General features: G+C 31.6%; 2 protein-coding genes across 9 annotated transcripts in view; one reads left to right on the forward strand and one right to left on the reverse strand.

Moving 5' to 3' along the window:
- LOC140446789 (uncharacterized) overlaps positions 1-21,265 on the reverse strand; it is a 52,571-nt gene extending 31,306 nt beyond the window's left edge. The window contains exon 1 of the mRNA XM_072539377.1: positions 20,984-21,265. Within this exon, the coding sequence (XP_072395478.1) occupies positions 20,984-21,188 (205 nt within the window). The 5' untranslated portion in view covers positions 21,189-21,265. The remainder of the gene's footprint in view (positions 1-20,983) is intronic.
- The window catches only part of Dh31 (diuretic hormone class 2), a 710,452-nt gene that overhangs the window by 405,593 nt on the left and 283,405 nt on the right, over positions 1-21,454 (forward strand). The window lies entirely within an intron of this gene.

The following is a 21,454-nucleotide window of genomic DNA, read 5'->3' on the forward strand; positions in this document are numbered from 1 at the left end:
TAATGTACTCACACTCTTTTGCTACGTTAGGTTAGGTTAGGTTAGGTTCTCTTTTGCTATCTTAGGGAAGTACATAAAATAAAAATATTAACTAAACTGAGGTGTATGGCAATAGATAAAAGAAGTTTTAGCAATATTTATTTTTTACCCAACATATTTTCTTGAGGTAAATGTTAATATATATAATATAAATCTGTACATAAAACTTATAGGTCAGTGAGAGAAGGAAACATTGTTTACCAAAGCTTTTTTATAGGTTACCTATGAAATAACTAATACTAGAGAATGAATGTAAAACAAATATATTTTACTCACTTTTAAACACAAAAATCCTAACGAATAAAGGAGAGTCACTCCTAGAAAAAATAAAACGGACAAACCACAATATACATATAGACATAACACAGGTCAACCATGAATTTGATGTTTTAAAATAAACATCTTTTGTTAGGTAATTTTGACCTCCTGAAGCCGAAACTGACATTAGTTTTTTTCTATCACCTTCCAATTTTTCGCAAATCGAGATCTTTTGAAAAATTACTTGATTATACGAAAAGTTTACATATAAGATTAGAAAACCGGTTTTTAGTGTAAATATATGGCACAAACAGTTGTCCAAAAATATTTTAATAAAATTCTGAATTGTGGCAACACTGTAAAATTAGTGAGCTAATGCAATACCGCGGCTGCACCTCTCCCAGTCGTAAATAAACGCATCAAAATCGGTTGTTTGTTTTTAGCAGTTCGAGGAGGTTTATCGCTGTGTTTCGAATTAGTGCTATTTATTTGTAATTCTATTCTTTTTTCGAGCTATGGAAAGGAGACATTGTATAATAATGCAGACTGCTTTTGTTATATTTGTGGCAGTTTTGTGGTTGCAAAACAAAGACATAACATATATTCTTATTTGTTCTTAATGCGTATCATGTCTATTTTGGAGTGAAAATAGGAGAACAAGACAAATCTTGGGCACCACATTTTGTATGTAAAGTTTGTATAGAAGCTTTAAGAACTTGGACAAAAGGAAGAACAAAGTCATTGAGTTTTGGAGTTCCCATGGTGGGGCGTGAGCCACAAAACCACTCTGATGATTGCTACTTTTGCTCCTGCCATTTAAAGAAATTTAATTGTAAGAATTACAATAAGTAAGAATAAACAACTGCCCCAAGACTGGAATACCGGAGTAATTATTTCACTACATAAAAAAGGGAGATCAGCTTCAATGTAAAAACTACCGGGCATTAACGCTACTGACAGTGGCATAGAAAATACTGTCAAATATTGTGTATGACCGATTGAGACCAAACTGGATGAGAGCGGCGCAAGATAGACGGGGTTGGAAACATGAGGAAGAGGCCTATGTTCAGCAGTGGACTCTTGAGGCTGGATGATGATGATGATTGAGACCATATGCGGAACAAATAGTTGGGGGATATCAATGTGGTTTCCGCAGGCAGAAGTCCACAATAGATCAGATCTTCGTCTTGAGGCATATCTTGGAAAAGACTAGTGAATTTAATATAGACATACATCATCGTTTCATTTACTTTGAGAGTGGCTATGATAGCATCCATCGAGAATTTCTGATCCATGCACTGAAAGAGTTTAATATTCCAACTCAACTCATTGATATCATAAAAGAAACACTTAAAGTACAAAGCAAAATTCAAATTCACAACGAACTAACAGATACAATTCATATGAGAACGGGCCTACGACAGGGAGATGCCCTATCCTGTATTCTATTCAACATCACATTGGAGAAAATAATTAGGGAGTCAAAAGTCAACACCAGAGGAACAATAATAACAAAAAGTGTACAAATATTGGCATTTGCAGATGATGTTAATATCATAGCTAGAAGCGAAAGAGAGATGATAGAAGCATTTTATGCGATAGAAAGAGCGGCACAAAACAGTGGCCTAAACATTAATGAAATAAAAACCAAATACATGAAGGCCAGTAAATCGACAGGCCAAAGAAACCTACAGAATCTGACAATAGGAGACTATAACATCGAAAGCGTGAAAAATTTTATACCTAGGTTCACTAGTTACCGCAGATAACAATGTCAGTGAAGAAGTTAAGAGAAGAATACATATCGCTAATAAAACATATAATGGACTAATTAAACATCTAAGATCTAACAACATCACAAGAAAAACCAAATGCAAAATATACAAGACCCTGATAAAACCGGTCCTTGTATATGGATCAGAGACATGGACACTGTCGATGAAAACCTATTAGGCACATTTGAACAAGAAATCCTTAAACGCATATATAAGGGGGTAAATAACATATGGCACAGAAGATATAACTTTAAACTATACACAGCATACAATGAACCCGAGATCATAACATCCATAAAGATCGGACGTCTGCGCTGGATGGGCCATGTTGAACGAATGTTGGAGACTAAAACACCAAAACATATTATGAGGCAAACACCAGTAGGAAGAAGGTCAAAGGGAAGACCCAAACTTAGATACATGGAACAAGTGGAACAAGATCTGAAAACACTTAAGATTACCAACTGGAAAAACAAAGCAAGGATCAGAACAGAATGGCGGAAAATGACCCAGAAAGGGTTGTCGAGCTACTGATGATGATGATGAATTGTAAGAATACAAAAAGTATTTTATACCCGAACCTAAAATCTACTATTAGGCCTATTTCTCATGACCCTGATGTACCTATACCTATTCCATCAAAGGAGTTAGAGAATGTGTTATTGTCTGATTTGGAACAGTCTGCATTTGAGTCCACAGATCCCGACGTTACTTTTGATGCAGAAGAAGGACCACAACTATTTAATCAAATGGAATCAAACGATTTATTAAGAGACTTAAATCTTCTCAAAGATGCATCAAAACTTCTAGCCTCTAGACTTGGTGATAAAAATTTGCTGGCTCCAGGTACATCAACCAGTTTCTACAAAAATCGGGAAAAGGACTTGAGTCCATATTTTACTCAAGAAGATTCTTTAGTATATTGTAACAATATCTCCGACTTAGTTATTTAGCTAGGAGCTGCCTCATATGAAAAGGAAGAATGGCGACTATTTATTGACTCTAGCAAAAGTAGTCTAAGAGGTGTTTTACTACACAATGGTAATACACTGGCTTCTGTTCCTGTCGCTCATTCTGTTCACCCTAAAAAAACATACGAAAACTTGGAACTTCTCTTAGAACAAATTAAATACCAAGACCATAACTGGATGCTTCGTGGAGATCTAAAAGTTCTGTGTATGCTACTTGGGCAACAGTCAGGTTATACTAAATATCCTTGCTTTATTTGTGAATGGGAGAGCCGAGCACGAGATAAATATTAGACCCAAAAGAATGGCCTACAAGAGAGAACCTTACACCAGGAAGTAAAAACATAAAACACAATGCCTTAGTTGATCGCTAAAGAATTTTATTGTCCCCTGTGCATATAAAATTAGGTTTGATGAAACAGTTTGTTAAGCTATTGACAAAAACGGAGAATGTTTTAAATATATTTGTTCAAAATTTCCCAAATTGTCCGATGCAAAATTAAAAGAAGGAGTTTTTGTTGGTCCCGACATAAGATTTTTCTAACTTTCTAACTTTCAAAATTCTATGACGCTTATCGAAAAGAAAGCGTGAACTTTATTTAAAGAAGTTATCAAAAAGTTCTTGGAAAATAAGAAAGCTCCAGACTATGAGAACATTGTCACACAAATGCTACAAAATTTTTGTATTCTAGGATGCAATATGAGTTTAAAAGTATATTTTTTATTCGCTCATCTAGACCAATTTCCAGGAAATCTTGGAGCCGTTAGCGAAAAGCAAGGGACACGTTTCCAATAAGACATTAAGCATATGGAAAGACGTTATCAGGGTAAATGGAGCGTATCCATGATGGCAGACTACTGTTGGAAGCTACAACGTTATAATCCTAACAAAATTTATACAAAAATTTCTACCAAACGCAGTTTTTTGACAAAAAGGAAAAGATTTCATTAAGTGCATACAAAATATGTAGTTTTCTTTATTTTGAGCATTACTCTTATTTTTAAAATATATTAATAAATGTATTTATAAGCACATTTACTGTTTTTTTTTTATTTTTTAAATTGGTAAAATATCTGACGTGATAGAAAAAAAATGGTTTGCAGATTTGGAATCAGCGCACCAAAATTATATAAAATCACTTGTCAAATTTAAAACATCTTTCAAAAAGTTTTTTTTATAGACCTATGTAACTAAAAAAACACAAACCAAAAAAGGTCCCTTGTGTTCCTTTGATGTAGAATTTAGAAAAAACTTAAAGAAAAGAATAGAAATTGGTTCAATATTTTAGACCTTCAAATAAAATTTGACAAAAATATTTACATACAATTCCAAAAAAATAGCACTAGCCCTAACCTTATCATACAATTCTTCAGAGATCTAATTAACTCTCATTTCCATTATACAGTATACTATACAGATGTGTCTAAAACTGAAAATGGAGTCGGAGTGGCAATAATTACCAGCACAGAGATTCTCATAAATAGAATTCCAGTTACTGCAACTATAATAATAGGAGAACTCTATGCAATTTATCAAGCGATATTACATGCAAATGCAAATAAGATGAACAAAATAATAATCGTGACAGATTCTATGTCATTACTACAAATAATTAGCAAAATATACACGCACCATCCATTAGCTTTACTAATAAAGGAGTAACTAAATAAATTACATACTTAAGATACAAGCTTCAAGTTTCTCTGGGTCCCATCACATGTTTGAATAGCAAGTAATGAAACAGTAGACAAAAATGCCTATGAAACTATAAATGACAACACTATCCCCATATCATCCCAATCTGTAAGTATGGATCTAAAAAGCTATTTCATAAAGCACCTATTCGAGAACTAGAGCAATCAATGGAAATCCACACCATCAAAACTTCAGAAGATAAAAAATAAGATTGGGCTATGGTCTCCGCCCGAGGTATCCAGACGAATGCAAATAATTATTTCTAGTTTACAACTTTGACATACCCAGTTTTCTCATGAACATTTGTTCAAGAAAGAAGAACGCTCAATTTGAATAAGTGCGGTTTACCCCTTACGGTAAAATTTTCCATGTGCTAGTGAAAAAGTGCTAAAAGTTCAATCGTAACTGAATTAAATATCATTAACCAAAGAATCTTAAAGATATTTTAAATTCAGAAAACACTGTAGATAATCTACGTTTGTTTTTAAATGACTTTAATTTACTAAGCAACATGTAATTAACTGTTACCTTTCCGCTAATAACCTTATTAGGCTGAAACGGTTTTTTTTGTAAACAAAAAAAATATATTTACACCAATTCAAGGAAACAGTAAAATTTCTTAGGTCTTTGACGCACATATTCACAGCGTATGGGGCTCGGTGTGGAAAAATACTTTTTTTTCCCATTTCTTCTTCTTCGTTTTATGTAAATATAACTCTGTCTGATTCTTCATGTACCTCCAGTTAGTTATGGTTCTATCGCTTTTGTGGTCTTTCTACTGGGAAACCGTCCCTCGCAGTTTTTACTACCCTATTTATTCTTATTTGGCTTTTATGATCGTTCTCTTCCACTCTTCTATTTCTTACCCAGTTCTTGATGTTCTCCACCTTGCATCTACGTCGTAGATCTGTACTTTTAGCTTAGTCACATAGTGTTTTATTATCAACTTTTCTATTAGTTTTATTTTTCGCCTTTTTTTCATACTGTTTTTGTTCTTTTTTTTCCTCCCAGTGTCAGGTAGTGTTTCTGCCATGAATGTCATTATTGGTCTAACGACTGTCTTGTAAATTTTGCCTTTCGTTTCTCTCCCGATATTTTTAGTTTCCTTTATTATTTTATTTAAGGAACCTGCGACTCAGTTTGTCGCTGAGTCGCAGGTTCCCTAAATAAAACAATAAAGGGAACTAAAAAGTAATTTCCGAAAACTTAAATTATAATTTACCGCAGATGGATTCGATCTGGATTAGGTTGACAATTGCTGACTTTGATGTTTAACCCCGTGACGCATAAAAATAAATCGGTATATATAAACATACATACATAAATGCACACACGTATATATATATATATATATATATATATATATATATATATATATATATATATATATATATATATATATATATATATATATACCCATCCAGCCACCCCATAAAAATTTACTTTTTGTTTAAAAATTGTACATAATTGAGCTATAAAACATATTTTTGTGCTTAATTCTATTTTACTGTGTTAGAATCTTATAATGTTTACATATATTAAAAAAGAAACGATTAGGTAATTACATGAAAACAATTTAAATTATGCCTAAGCCTGATACTTGGTAGTGTCATTCTTTGCAGGAATGACTGCCAGACACCTTCTTGTCATATTTTCTATACATCTCTGGCAATTTTGTAGAATTGTTTCACTCCTGTGCCATTTTGCTATGAAGCGGTCGATCAATTGACGTTTTGTAGCCATAATTTTATTAGAAATTTCTTATTCATGAGCTTCTAAAGATTTTCTATTGCATACAGTTGCCAGGGTAGTTGTCTGTTTGTCAGCAAGGAATTTTGTAACAGTTTTTGCATTGTGACAAGACGCCGAGTCATGCATAAACGTGAAACTCTTATTCAAAAACCACTCCTGGAACTGGGAAAGCATTTCTGTTTGCAGTACTTTTAAGTACTGGTCCTGCCACATTGTTTCTTCGACAATGTAGAGTCTACCAGTTCCTTGACTCCTTATGATATACCGCACCATGATGTTTAAGGGGTGCTTTACCGTCCTTACAATACAATCAGCTTTATCTTTTTTTCCAGGTTCTTCTTACAAATTCAACTCTATCCATAAGGATCGGTGGATTCGTCCGAAAAACAAACCTAAAATATTATTATTATTTTAAAATCATGGGCAAATTGATCAACATTCAACTAGCTAAAAGAAAAACAATATTAAGCAATGTTATTTACCTGATTCCAATCATCAATTGTCCAATCTTTGTGATCTTTATCCCACTGAAGTTTTTTTTCTTATAGGTGGTGTGAGTAGCAGCTTTTGGCTTGCAGGGTGACAGGTTGAAAACCCCAGATCCTTTATTTGCCGATGAGCTGTCATTGGTAAAATACTGGTGCCAGAGTCATGCATGATTTTCATTCAAAACCTTCAAGGTTTTCTGTGTGCCTAGACAATATCTCGAATTTTTCTTTCATCTTGTGGAGTTGTAATTTTTTTTTTCGACCATCTTTTTGTTTGTGCCGTGGGCTCAAATCCAAATTTTCGCCAAATTTTTTCTTTATACAGTCGACAGTTGCCCTTGAAACTTGATGCTATTTTCCTGTTGAAGTAATTATTGTTCAATAATAAAGTTTCTATTTTCACTATTTTGCTTGGTGAGATGTTTTTGGCTTCTCAGAAGAATACAAAACAATATGCCCACGAGTTGCAAGCTAGGCTGGACAGCATTGAAAAACAATGGCATCTGAGTCACAAATTGCCACGCCCGCTATGTTTCACTGTAGTCAGACTATTTTTTAAACTTTCATTAAGTATCACAAGATAATAAAATGGAAAAAAACGTATTAATATACTATATAAATCAATTATATACCCTTTTTGTAAAAAAAATTAAATTTTGCTAGGTGGCTCTAATAATTTGATCACCCACTGTATACAGAATAATAGGTTAATTTTTGAAGATTAGTTAGAAAGTAAAATTTTAAATATTGGGCAATCTGCAATAAAAACTTGAATGTGTGTCAATTGTACAACCTAGCGTTTTCGTAAATATTTATTCACTTCTGTAGAGCTGAAAGAAAGAACATGTGATTTAGTCGTAATGTATTCTATAATAAATGTTAGTTGTATTACCAATACGTTGAATTGTAAAGTTAAGGTCTTCAGTAAATCAATATATCAAAAAGGTTATTTAAAAAAGCATATACCTTTTGGTTGGTAAGAAAAAACCAACACAACACTGTGTCTATAGAGCGTTTCACGTTAAGAAAATAACATTGCGGAGATAGGGCCATGTATTTCTTATGGACGATAGAAGCGCAGCGATGCCACGATGAACGAAGACAAGCATGATTTAGGATTGTATATAATTTGTAGTTTCGTTTTCACAGACATGAATTAAATTAATGTTTTTTAACGTAATTTACCAAAAGTGCCCATTCGAAACAAGAGATGAAAAGTAGGGAAAATGATTTTAATTAAATAAATAGTATTTACAAAAGATAATTTTATTTTATCTTATTTTAATTATAGTAACGACAGTTTATTTGTTTTTTGGTAAGAATATCATATACCATGAATCATAGAAATCAGTAGAAAATATTGCTTAGTTAAATCATCCACTTTGCCGGCTATTAAAGATTTAAAAGCAAATAAACGGACCGCTTGGAATGCATATATCTAATTACTAATTGCAACTTAAAATAATACGGTGTACGTATGTCAGCGATTTTATGTTGTTCTCTGAGACTACATAATGATAATAAGGCTTTGTGGTTCTTCAGTTGTTATTCTGACTTTACAGTTAAATGTTAATTGAAATTCGAAAAATATATCGACAATCTAGTAAACCGCATGCCTGAGAGTTTTGGCAACACTGATCTCCATAAGCCTAATGTTATTTTCTTAACGTGGAACGCTGTATACAAATATATGTTTTGGTAGTAATCTGATGAACTTTAACCCAAGAAACCAAATCCACACCATAATAAAAGTATAGGCGTTGCATACTGTATTAAAGATGTTTAACTCTTAAATTATTTTCAAAAATAAGAAATAAATTGAGCATGTTGTTGCTTTTACAAATTCAGTATTACACTAAACGGATGCCAAAGGCATTAGTTAGTGAAAACCATTCTGGCCATACACATAGGCTCAACCCTACTCAGTTGAGTTTGAGAGAAAGGTATCATTTAAAAGTTGTATTAAAATTTTACATGGATGCACAATAATTAGTGATGAATAATTACATTTCTTTTTTTAATGATTAAAATTATTCAATAAACCAGCAACAAAATTTAAATATATTGAGGAATGTTGGATATTTATGGAGCTTAAACTTATTAACATAATATCAATGTCAATATCGGTACCTTGGAGGTAAAGGTCACTATGTCCATTTTCTTACTTTTTTAGGAGAGCAGGTTTAACATTTTTTAAATTTGTAATCAGTAAATACTCAAATGTTTCTTATACAGGGTGGTCCTTAAGTAATTGTACAAAAAGAAACAGTAGATTCTACACTCTAAAATATTACGCTTCAAGCCAAATTGCTTTAATAAAATGTTGATATTAAGAAAGATACAGGGTGTTAAAGTGCAAATTTAAAATTTTATTTTTTCGCTATAACTTTTATGTTTGTAAACATTTATGTATAAAAATTTACAACTGGGTACTATTAAATATGAGAAATTATAATTTAATGCACACTTTAATGTAACTGATAGAGGGCGCCACATATGCCACATATGTGGTATAAATTTGCACTTAACTTTTTTGCTCTAAAGTTATCTGTATTTGGGACAAAAAAAATTAAAGATACATTATTTTACCAAAAAACATGTAGGTATACCTGTTAATAACTTCAAAACTCAATAGTTTTCGAGATAATCGCATTTTACAAATCAACTGCATAATTCTGATTTAAGGCAATTACTACAGGCAAAGAGGAAAAAAAATCAATAATACTTCTGAATTGTGGTAGAAAACTACCTTTAACTAAAGTTATTAATTAACGAAATATTAAACAAAAAAAAATATATCAGCAGGATAATTATTAATAGGATTTGACAAAATAATAGAATAATAGGATTTTACATCAAACATTTTACGTTTTCTGTTAAATTAAAGTCATAATCAAAACATTTTGTTTACAAACCAAATTAAGAAATAGTTAAACTAAATAACATAACTTTTTGTCAAAGTAAGCGTTCGATATGTCCACCATTTTCTTTAATTCATTTGTCAATATATTCCATAAAAGATCGTCTCATATTAAATAGCATCATTGGTTCTAAAGAAACTGCTGCAGTATTTATTTCTTCCCATAGTTGTTTGCGAATGGAATTCTCATAGATACGTTGTTTTAATGCGCCCCATACACCAAAATCAAGCTGATTAAATTCTGGGCTACGTGGTGGCTATAATGTACGAGTATAATGGATGAATATATCGATGACATTACTTATTCATATGATTACGTTACAGCTTACGAGTAACTATAATTACATCTCAAACAAATGAACTATTATGATTTACTAAATAACTTATATTATACTGAACTAAATTGCCTGTGTATTTACTATATTTATAACAATATCGGTTATTAGGACAACAATGATGTTTTTGTAAAAATGCTAAGTCTTTCAGGTTAGATTTGTAGCAAAAGTATTATGAAACAGGACACATATGTGTTATTCAATACCTGTGCTCTAGTTTCTATTTGTCCCAATAAAAATGGGTAAACAATTTACCTAATGAACAATAAGTATTCTTTTCGGATTTTTTATGAATTAAGTAATTATATCAATATCTCACCACATTGGCAAGGAATATGACTACCACGACCAATCCAACGTTCAGAAAAGTTGTATTTAAGTAGGTTCTAACTGCCTTCTCTCTAGAATGTGGTTGTGTACTATCTTGCATAAACCACATATTTTGGGTTTTTAGCCCTTTACGATAGAGAAAAAGTAATGCCATTATAGAAACTTAAGAAGCGATAGCAAGGGGAAATTGTAAACATGATGACGGCCAATGTCTGAATACGAACACGGCACCTAAAAAAGAAGATTAAATATATTTTTTTCAATAAGACATTTAGCACATATAACAAAGCATTTTGTGATGTTACATTATCATCTTTAAGTTGTTTTAATCAGACTAAACTATGAATTATGCTTATCTACAGGAATTCAGTGCTATATCGCACAAATATCAAACTAAGAATTATTGTGCAGCTGACTTATAAAATGCATTTATCTCGAAAACGGTTGAATTTTCAGGTTACTAACGAGTATATTCTTTCTTTGTAAAAATAATGTATCTTTAATATTTTTTAACACAAATAGAGCTATCTTAAAGAGAAAAAAAGTAAAGCGCAAATTTATGCCACACATGTGGCATATGTGTCGCCCTCTATTTGTTACATTAAAGTAAGTACAAAATTATAATTATAATTTAGTCTACTCAAAAGCATCCAACTGTAAATTTTTGTCCAAACATAATTACAAACGTAAAAGTTATAGCGAAAAATAAAATTTTAAATTTCCACTTTAACACCCTGTATCCTTCTTAAGATCAACAATTTATTAAAGCAAGTTGGCTTAAATCGTAATATTTTAAAGTGCAGAATCTACGGTTTCTGTTTGTACAATTACTTAAGGACCACCCTGTATTTAACCAAGATTAATATATTATTATTGTGGTGTGTATAATCGTTTTTCCTCCCATGAAGTATTATATAGCTGAAGTTTACCGTTCATTATTTAAAATTTTTTTAAAAATGTGTAGTTGGACATAGTGTTGTTTACCTCTAACAACTTTTTTAAATAATGTGGCATTGCATGTTAAGGTCTTCACGAAATAAACAATACAAACGCAGTAAACAACCTATACTATTACTTTATTAGAGATAAATATTATAATGTTATAATAATTAAGTAAAATTATAGACGACAAATTTCAAAATTGTTAAAGATGCTCCATATCATCTTCATCTTCTTGTGGGTAATCGTTTGTGGCTACATCGCTATGTATTAAATTTCGATAAAACGCATGACAAACTGACGGAACAAAAGGCAGTAGTGCAATTAAGTCATTGTACTTTTGTTTTGTAATTGGTTATGGGATTACTGAGACTTGATCTAATTGGGCTGGAAACGTTACTTGCTGTCTTCGATACCTCATGAAGTCCTCTTCATACATATTTTGATTATTGAAATCGGTCTTATAAAAGAGCTTTCCAATGTGTTCTTGTTGGACTTGTAGGAAAACACATGTTGACAGTAGAACAGGGTCTTTATTAACATTCTTTTTTCTACTTACAAAAGGAGGATTAGGTGACAATTTCTTATCGAACAGCGTTTTGAAGTTTTTAAAATCTGCAAGTTCCATATTGTGCACTGTGTATTTACCTAATGCTTGTCTAACTAGTTGTTGCCAGTCCCATGGTGTTAAAATGGCCAAATTGAAGAGTTTCTTTCTTTTTCTTTCGATGAAAGCATGAACACTGTCTGCTTCCATATGTTGTGCCCTTTCAGTAAAAACTTTTGAGTGATCGTCTTTATTTGAGGATACGTACGCAGTATCCAAAAATAGCACATTATAATACTTATATTTTTTTTTGTCCATAGCAGTTATCGGTCCAAAGAGTGATGTCCTCTACTTGACTACCTGGAATTGTATTGTCAGCCCATTTCAAAATTGACGAGGCAATTTCATTTACACCTCGGGCCCCTTTCGAATCGTCTTACATCATACATTGTACAGAAGAATCACTGGTAGCACATAATGTAAAATTTAATGTCCAAAGCTTTCTTTTATAGAAACTAACACAATTGTTTGTTAGTGGTGAAGGCAAACATTTTTGCAAATTACCAGATAGTACTTTGTATTTTGGTGATTCTTTAGCCATTATAAAGTCCAATTGTTTTAAGTTATACCGAGTTTTAGATTCAATTAGGTGAGCATCATGATCAGCCTGTACACTGGTTAGTTCATCTGCAGTAAGATTATTTTTTAATTGACCGGTGAATGTACTGCATGTATCGCAAATGTCTCTTTCGGGTGGTTTAAACGACAACTTGAAGTCTTTATTAAAAATATCTGCGTACAACCACTTTTTTGCTCTACATGTCTGGATCTACATGTATTTCATTGCATTCATCAATGTATAGTTGATACATCTTTTCTGTTGTAAGTTCTGTGCCCAGATAATCTCTCTTACTCCTTTCTCAGGAATAATGACTCTCGTAACTTGGGAATGATTTAATATGTTGATGTATACTATTTATGGTTTTGGTAGGAGTTTTATTGATTGGCGTGTGTTTACCTTTTTGATCAGCTTTTATTAAACCTCCTGGCTCAATTTTTTTCAACATATTTACTTCTACTAAATTAGATATACAAAGTGTGTTTAAAAACATAACTTTGCACACCTTCAATAGCTGATTGTTCACTGTAAAATGGTAGTGTAGTGTATTATTTTTCGATTTGGTAGAATTTAGGTCTTTTTTTCTTGATCGAAGAGTAGGTTGGATGTCGATACATGAGAAGATAAATTGCTTTTTAACATCTGAAGCGTTTGTCTCAGTCCAGTATGAGTTGAAAATTTTTTGTCTTTCGTATTCTGGCAATTTTTCAGAGCATTTCATGCGACACATGCAAGGAGGCTTTAACATTTTTGCAGGCATTTTTTTGCCTCTTTTACTGAGATACTCTTTTCCACCAGCTATTTTTCGTTTGCGAACATTACAGGCCCAATTTTGTTCATTTACTACACGTTTTTTATCTTTTTGTTTGCACTTAGTTATATTTTGTACTTTTCTTTTAACACTTTTCTCTTCTTCTAAAATAACTTTACTATGTTCATTGAAATTGCCTGCATCACTGCTTAGGGATAAATCGTCCTGAAGAAGATTTTTTGTTATTGCCCCACTAATCGAAAAGTAATAATAGCTTTCTCTTTTACCTTTGTTTTCGCTGGTTTATTTATACGTCTCATATCATTGTCGTCCGATTCTCAGCTTTCACCACTTAGAGGCTCATAGATTTTATCAATATCCGAATTTTCATCTCCAAACAAATTATCATTTTTGTCCACTTCTTTACCATTACCTTGGAAGTTACTGTAGTGTCCAGGTGGTTCTGAAACAAATCCAGCCTTGTAATAATAATTATAGGCTAATTTTATAGGCCTATAATTGGCTAACACAAAAATACTTATAACCAAAGACCGGAATTTACTGAGCAATTTCCGTTACTACCATTAAAAAAATATAGATCTGGCAACATCTGTTTACCCTAATCTGTTGGTATCAACAACAACAATAATTATTGTGATACCGGTTACGCCTAATGGTAAATAAATTTTACCCAATCTATTGTAGTATTTTGTTTATACGAGGATATATTGATAATTGCTTGGTAAATTCCTGTCTCTGCTTACAACACAATAACAAAAATGGCAATGCATGTTGCTTAAATAACTGACAACAATCATACCATATTATGGTCATTTAAAAAAACAGACAAAATTCTTTACTCGTAACAAAAACATTCTAACTTACCCCCCCTACTGAACTCCGTTATTTAAGACAAAGATGAAAAACGCTCGGACCCGTCAATTTTTATTTTAATAGAGATATTTTATAACATAAAAAAATTGTCACACCTTTCATCCCCTTCACTTGATAGCTACCCCCTCAGATTTTTTAAATAGCAATGGGGGTCGTGCGATAGTTTGTTGGAAAGGGTTTGAAAAGAAGAATTCAAAAATGTATAAGTTTGAAATTTTGTATGGCATAATGGTTTTATTTAAAATAAAATATACAAAAAATAATGTATTAAATTACATCTTTAAAATTAAAGGAACTGGCAAATTACCCAAAAAAAAACTTAAATTACTGCAGGATATGCTCGAAATGTTCTCCATTTACTTCCTGGCAGAAGTAGATTCTTTGTTTCGTGGCCTCCCTAACCCTTTGTAGGGTCTGCATATCAATCCTATCACATTCTTCGATTATTCTTTGACGGAGTTCAGCAACTGTCGTCAACTGGCTCCTATACAGTTTGGATTTAAGGTAACTCCATAGGTAAAAATCTAAAGGAGTAAGATCTGGTGATCTTGATGGCCATTCAATGAATCCACGACGTCCAATCCATCTTCTCGGATACAAATTATTTGAAAAATTTCGAACGCCAGCATCGTAATGGGGCAGAGCTCCATCTTGTTGAAAAATATATCTTGGGTGAATACGCCTGGATTGTTTCTAAGCACATCATGAATTGCAGGAATTATTTGTGTTTCCAATAGATTAGGATAGCTTTCCCCCGTTAAATTGCCTTCGATAAAAAAGGGCCTATATTGTGATCCCCTAGTATACCTGCCCAAACATTTAATTTCGTGGGAAATTGAGTATGAAACTTTCGAAACAATCGAGGGTTTTCGTCAGACCAATATCTTACATTTTGTCAATGTACATGACCATTTAAATAGAATGTAGCTTAATCGGAAAAACAAATATGTCTTAAATAACTTGGATGTTGTGAAATATTATTATCCATAGTTTCACAATATTGCAGTCGTCGATCTGGATCATCCTCTATCAATTCGTGCACCATTTTCATCTTATAGGGATGAAATTTTTGCTTTTTTAAAATGTTTAAGATAGTCCTGTGACTTACTTCGCATTCGCGAGCAATATTTCTAGTTGAACTGGATGGATTTACTACAAATTGAGACAAAATATCTACTTGCTTTTCCTCAGAAATCTTTTTTCTACCATCCCGTTTTTTGTTTTCGACAGAACCAGTTTCACAAAATTTGGTGACAAGTAGTCTATAGTAATGTCGATTCGGAAAACGGTCATTAAACATTCTCACAGCTTCATGGTAGTTACGGCCTGCTTCGCTAAATATTAAAATTGCTTTACATTTGTCTACTTATCTACGAGGTGGTGCCACTTTGATTGTTTTGAATTTTTAATATTAAAAATTTACAGTTTACCATTAAAGCTCACCAAATCTCAAGTTCTTGTCAATATTCTTTACAATCAACAGTGCTAATTGCTTGGTTTTTATGACAGTTGTCAAAAACAACTAGATTATTTAAAAAATTGTTTTAACCATGATATGTTTTAACGACACAAAAGTATTAATTCTGCAAAAAAATAATTTTTGCATACCGAATGTCCCATATTAAAGCAAAACCAGTGTACCTACTTTTGTATTGTTGTATCGCAAAGTGTATCTCCAAACAAAAATCGTTATTAACAAACAGATCCTAAAAGTTAAAGTAAAGTGTGATAGATTGTAAAATTTCTCTTTTCAAACCCTTTCCAACGAACTATCGCACGACCCCCATTGCCATTTAAAAAATCTGAGGGGTAGCTGTCAAGTGTATGGGATGAAAGGGGTGACAATTTTTTTTATGTTATAAAAAAATTGACGGGTCCGAGCGTTTTTCATCTTTGTCTTAAATAACGAAGTTCACTAGGGGGGGTAAGACTTAATATCCACACTGTATATGTATTATTATAATCCAAAACTGCTGAAATAATAGTATTTTGACATTTCTCCATTATTAAAAAATTCTTCAAACATTTTGGACATTAACTCAACCTTCTTTCTGGTTATTAAATTCATTAGATACCGTTTTTTGTTGTTAATGATAAAAATAATATTTATCTAAACACATTTTTGAACGTTACTTTTTTAATTTAGATTTAGTGCAAATCCGTTATCTGTGATGGCAGCAATGAATTGTTTCACAAACCATTGTGTCCAGTCTGAACCAGATATATGTAAGAGAGGCTCCCTTACATATCTCTGGTCTGAACACTGGTTTACATTGGGAAAAAAAGTGTACCATTTTTATATGACGGGAAGTGTACAAGGGTACATAACACTATGTCCGGATGGTCAATGACGGTGCACACATATAGTAGAGGTAAACAACACCAAGTCCACTTCCAGTCAGAGGTAAACAACACCATGTGTTTATTAAAACGTCGGTAACTTGCCGTAAAATTGTCTCTGGACATAGTATGGTTTACCTATGTGTAGAGCCAGAAAAGTTATATTCAAAAGTGCAATAATCTAAATTTCGATAAAAATGGACATAGTGTCCTTTACCTCCGGGGTACATATATATATATATATATATATATATATATATATATATATATATATACTGTTGTGATCTGCTTTATGATGTTTTATTATTAATTAACACTAATTTAATTAATCCAATTATTTAATTAATTAATTCACTAATTTATGCAGAGTCATACAAATCAATTACTATTAAAATTTCTCAGGGTGCCTTTTTAATTTTACTTTAATCAGTTTACTTTATATATCTCTTCTAGTGGGTTCAGTATCTCCTAGTTGCTCATAATCGGGATAGAACAGGAAACGGAACTAACATTAAAACAACATAAATATGCACACAAATTATTATTTATTTTCAATAAGCAATACGATGAATATTAATAAATAACTTTTGTGGGCAATTATCTTTCGCAACAAAATCCTATACTCTTACATTGTTAGGAGTGACAAGGGAAATGTAACAGTGGCAATGTATAAGAATGATTACATTGAAAAAGTAATAGTTTACTGAATAACAAAAACAGTTACATCAAACTTTAGAACAGTCCGGTATGCACCCTCCAACAAAAGGCAAACAAGCTGGTTTTGGATTTAGCTTCTTCCAAATCCATAACAACAAAGGTTGCAAAATCCATAAAAATTTACAATGCAGTTGCACCCAGATTTTATACACTGCCTAAAGTTCACAAACCCACTATTTCAATGAGGCCTATGTCTCTTCCATTGATGCTCCCAATAGTAAACTTGCTTACAGATATTCTCACAATTTCCTACAACGAATCCAATGAATTCTATATTAGAGATTCTTTCTCGTTTATTAACTTCATTAAAAATGTTAAAGTTCCGAATAATTATATATTGATTAGTTTAAATGTCGTGTCACTTTTTACAAACTTACCACTAGATGCTATTCTGAACAGCATCAAAAAAAACTGGAACAGCATCTCTTTGCATACCAAGATCAGTTTAGATGATTTCATAAGAATTTTAACATTTGTATTTGACTCTAACATCTTTTTGTTTAATGGTAATTTTTTCAAACAAATATTTTGCACTCCAATGGGCAGTAAAATATCCCCAATACTATGTAACTTTGTTTTGGATGAACTTAAACAACGTGTAAAGAAAATAGACCATTTTACATACATTCTATTAAACTATATGTAGATGATTTCATTTTATTGGTCCCTGAAAACAAAGTAATTGATGTTTTAAACACATTTAACTCCCAATGTGAACACCTAATGTTTACGGTTGAGAGAGAGGCAGATGGTATGACTCCTTTTTTAGACATGCTTATCCATCGTGGCAGTGATGGCATTCTAAGAACGGAGTTGTATCGTAAACCTTGTTTTAGTAACCGTTTCATAAATTTTCATTCTCAACATCCATCCAAGATGAAAACAAAAATTTGGTTTTGGCCTTAAAAACTAGGTTTACCAACTTGTCACACATCGATTTCAGGGACAAGGGATTAAAGAAGTTGAGATCTATACTACTAGAAAACTCCTACCCCATAGGGCTTTTAAATAAACTCATTTTCAGTTCTCCTATTTCTTCGCAATTTTCTAACAGCCAAAATTTTCATAACAATGAGCTCCGACAATTGACATTGACATACAACACTTCAATAATACCATCTAAAATAACTTATGGTTCCTTACCCTACATTCCAGTTCTGACACTAAGCTAATGAATATTTTCAAAAATGTTAATGGCTTGAAAATTACAACTAAGAATGTGAAAACGGTATCGAAGCTATACACAAAGACAAATCCTTTCACAATACAGGAGTCATCGAATGTTGTTTATTCTATACCGTATGTCAATTGCAACAACGTCTACATCGGAGAATCATCTCGTAATTTCCACAGTAGGGTCATCTCACATCGTAGTGACATAAAAACCAACAAAATAAATGCATGTGCACTCACAGAACATGCAATAACTCAGAAACATGAGTTCAATTTCGAGGATTCCTGTATTTTGGCAAAAGAAAAAAACCATGCAAAAGGTGTTTTCTTAAAAATATGTTTTACATAATCTAGTACATCCTGCATAAATAAAAAGTCTGACATAGATAAATTAAGCAACATTTATTGTTATTTACTGAAAAAACATCAAAAATAAAATAAATATTAACTTCTACATATTCTTTTATGCATAATTGGTTGCATACCATTAAGACAGGTTTAGTAATTAAAAATCAAAACTACCCAATTTGGATCTCATATTTCTTGAAAAATAAATACAATATTAAAAACAACTAATTACATTTTAATCACATTGTTTTTTCTTTTTGTTATGTATCAGAGTTAAAACATACTATCAAAAGATGTCATGACATAAAATAAGTTTTTTAATATTGTTCTGAAGCTATTTTCTTGTGTCATTTTAAATTAATTACTTATAATTATACTCTGGACATAGTATGGTTTACCTATGTGTAGAGCCAGAAAAGTTATATTCAAAAGTGCAATAATCTAAATTTCGATAAAAATGGACATCGTGTCCTTTATCGTATTTTGAGAACGATTTCCGAAATGGAAATTGAAACGTCAATAAACGTATTTTAACCTTTAATTGTGGCTTATTCCCATTTAAATAGTAATTTATAAAATAAGTTTTACTATCCTGACCAGTTTTTTTTATATGTTCGAAATGTATGGTAGCTTTGAGCTTGACACGTAAAGGCTTACCCAAGGTTAATCGAAAAACCCAATGTAACTACATTTAAAAGGAGGTAATTCTTTGAATTGTCGGCAATAACTAAATTTTTGATTTTCAGACAGTTAAAAGTGAGGTTCTGTTTGAGCCAGAACGCAAGCGCTGACAACTTCATTATTAGTTCGTATGAATCTTTATGTCGTTAAGGTTCATTGGTAAGAAACGAATGAATTTAAATCCCAGTAAAGGGAAATATTATTTTGATTTTCTTTATTTAATTATATTATATTGTTCATGTACTATTGAATCTTATTGAGATGTATCTAAGAAAAGCAAGGGAATGTTATATATTTTTTGTTAATGAAAATTAATTATAAAGGTATGTTAATTGTTAATGGATATATCAGTCAAGTTAGTTATCTGTGATATAGTATTTACTGTTCTTGGTATCTGATTTAAGTAACAGGTGGTATATATCGCTTAGATTCTTGATGTCACTCTTAACATTAATGGAGAAATCGTTAAGGAAAATATAAGACATTTCAATGAACTCTCTTTTAGATTTATTGTTCTCACGGTGGAGAATAAAAAAAAACTTTTTTTGCACATAGTAACAAAAAACACCATTATGTTACTAGCAAAGTTTTTTAATATTCTAACTCTACAATTCTAAGTTACGGTAAGATCAATAATGTTTTAATAGATAATATATGGTAGCTAATTATAATTTATTCTCTTTCAGCCCTGAAGAAGCCAAATTAATTCTCTTTGGCGAAAACGTTCGGCGAAACAATTGATACACATTAGAGTTTTTCTTGCAGATTTCCCCAATATTTAAGAGTTTACTATATATATATATATATATATATATATATATATATATATATATATATATATATGTATATATATATATATATATATATATATATATATATATATATATATATATACAAACAACACAGTTTATTAGAGCTGCAGTCAGTAGGTTTGGCCTGGAACATTAGTGCTTTGAGATAAGATGTCTTTCTCTTGGGGTTCTAGACCAGAAATGGGAAACTCAATATCTGAGAGAAGAGAAGTCATTTTAAAATCTCTAGCACTAGGGAATAGGCAAAATTTTGGACCCAAAGACAAAAGTTTTTTGACATTATAAGAAAAAGTGATGTTAGTTAGATTTTTGAACCATTTTTCTTGGAATGTTATTTTTGAAAATTGATCTACTTTTATTTTGTTAAATTTTGTGATATTGTTATTTCTAATTTGGAAAAAAACTTTATTATATTTGATTTTTTGTCTTCTATAGAATTCTTGTAGTAAAGAAGCAGGTAAATGCTGCTCTAATATATTTTTTAATTGATGTACTTTCTTTTCTATGTAAGTAATATCATTTATTGTTACTGAAATTTCCAAGTTTAAGATTTTAGTTTTTAAATTTGAATTAAAGTTTTGAATTTTACTACCTAATTTACCTCCTTTATGATGTAACAAGTTATTGATGTTAAACTTTCCATTCTCTATGTGTACAGGAAAACAAAGATTTTTTCTACATTTTAGAAGGAAAGTCCTTCTTTTGTTGAGTGATGCAAGCTTGATGTTAAAGTTGGCCCATTGTTTTAGGAAATCTACGCTAGCAGAACCATATCCTCTTCGGATGTTCTCAAAAAACCTCATCATGTAAATACAAGAAATACTGGATATTATTGACTGTCGATATAAACAAACAACACAGTTTATTAGGGCTGCGCAGTCAGTAGGTTTGGCCGGGATGTTATAGAAACACTCTCTTGACTTTTGGTCGAGCTTTCGGAATTCTTTTATTCTTTCTTCAAGACACTGTAATTAGAAGAAAGTGTAAATATTTACAACATATCTCAAATTGTCTTTACAACTTACTAGTCGTTGAGATTATTTGTGTAAAGCTACGACACTCAACATTAAAA

This window comes from Diabrotica undecimpunctata, chromosome 7, assembly GCF_040954645.1.
Source record: "Diabrotica undecimpunctata isolate CICGRU chromosome 7, icDiaUnde3, whole genome shotgun sequence".
Lineage (NCBI taxonomy): Eukaryota > Metazoa > Arthropoda > Insecta > Coleoptera > Chrysomelidae > Diabrotica > Diabrotica undecimpunctata.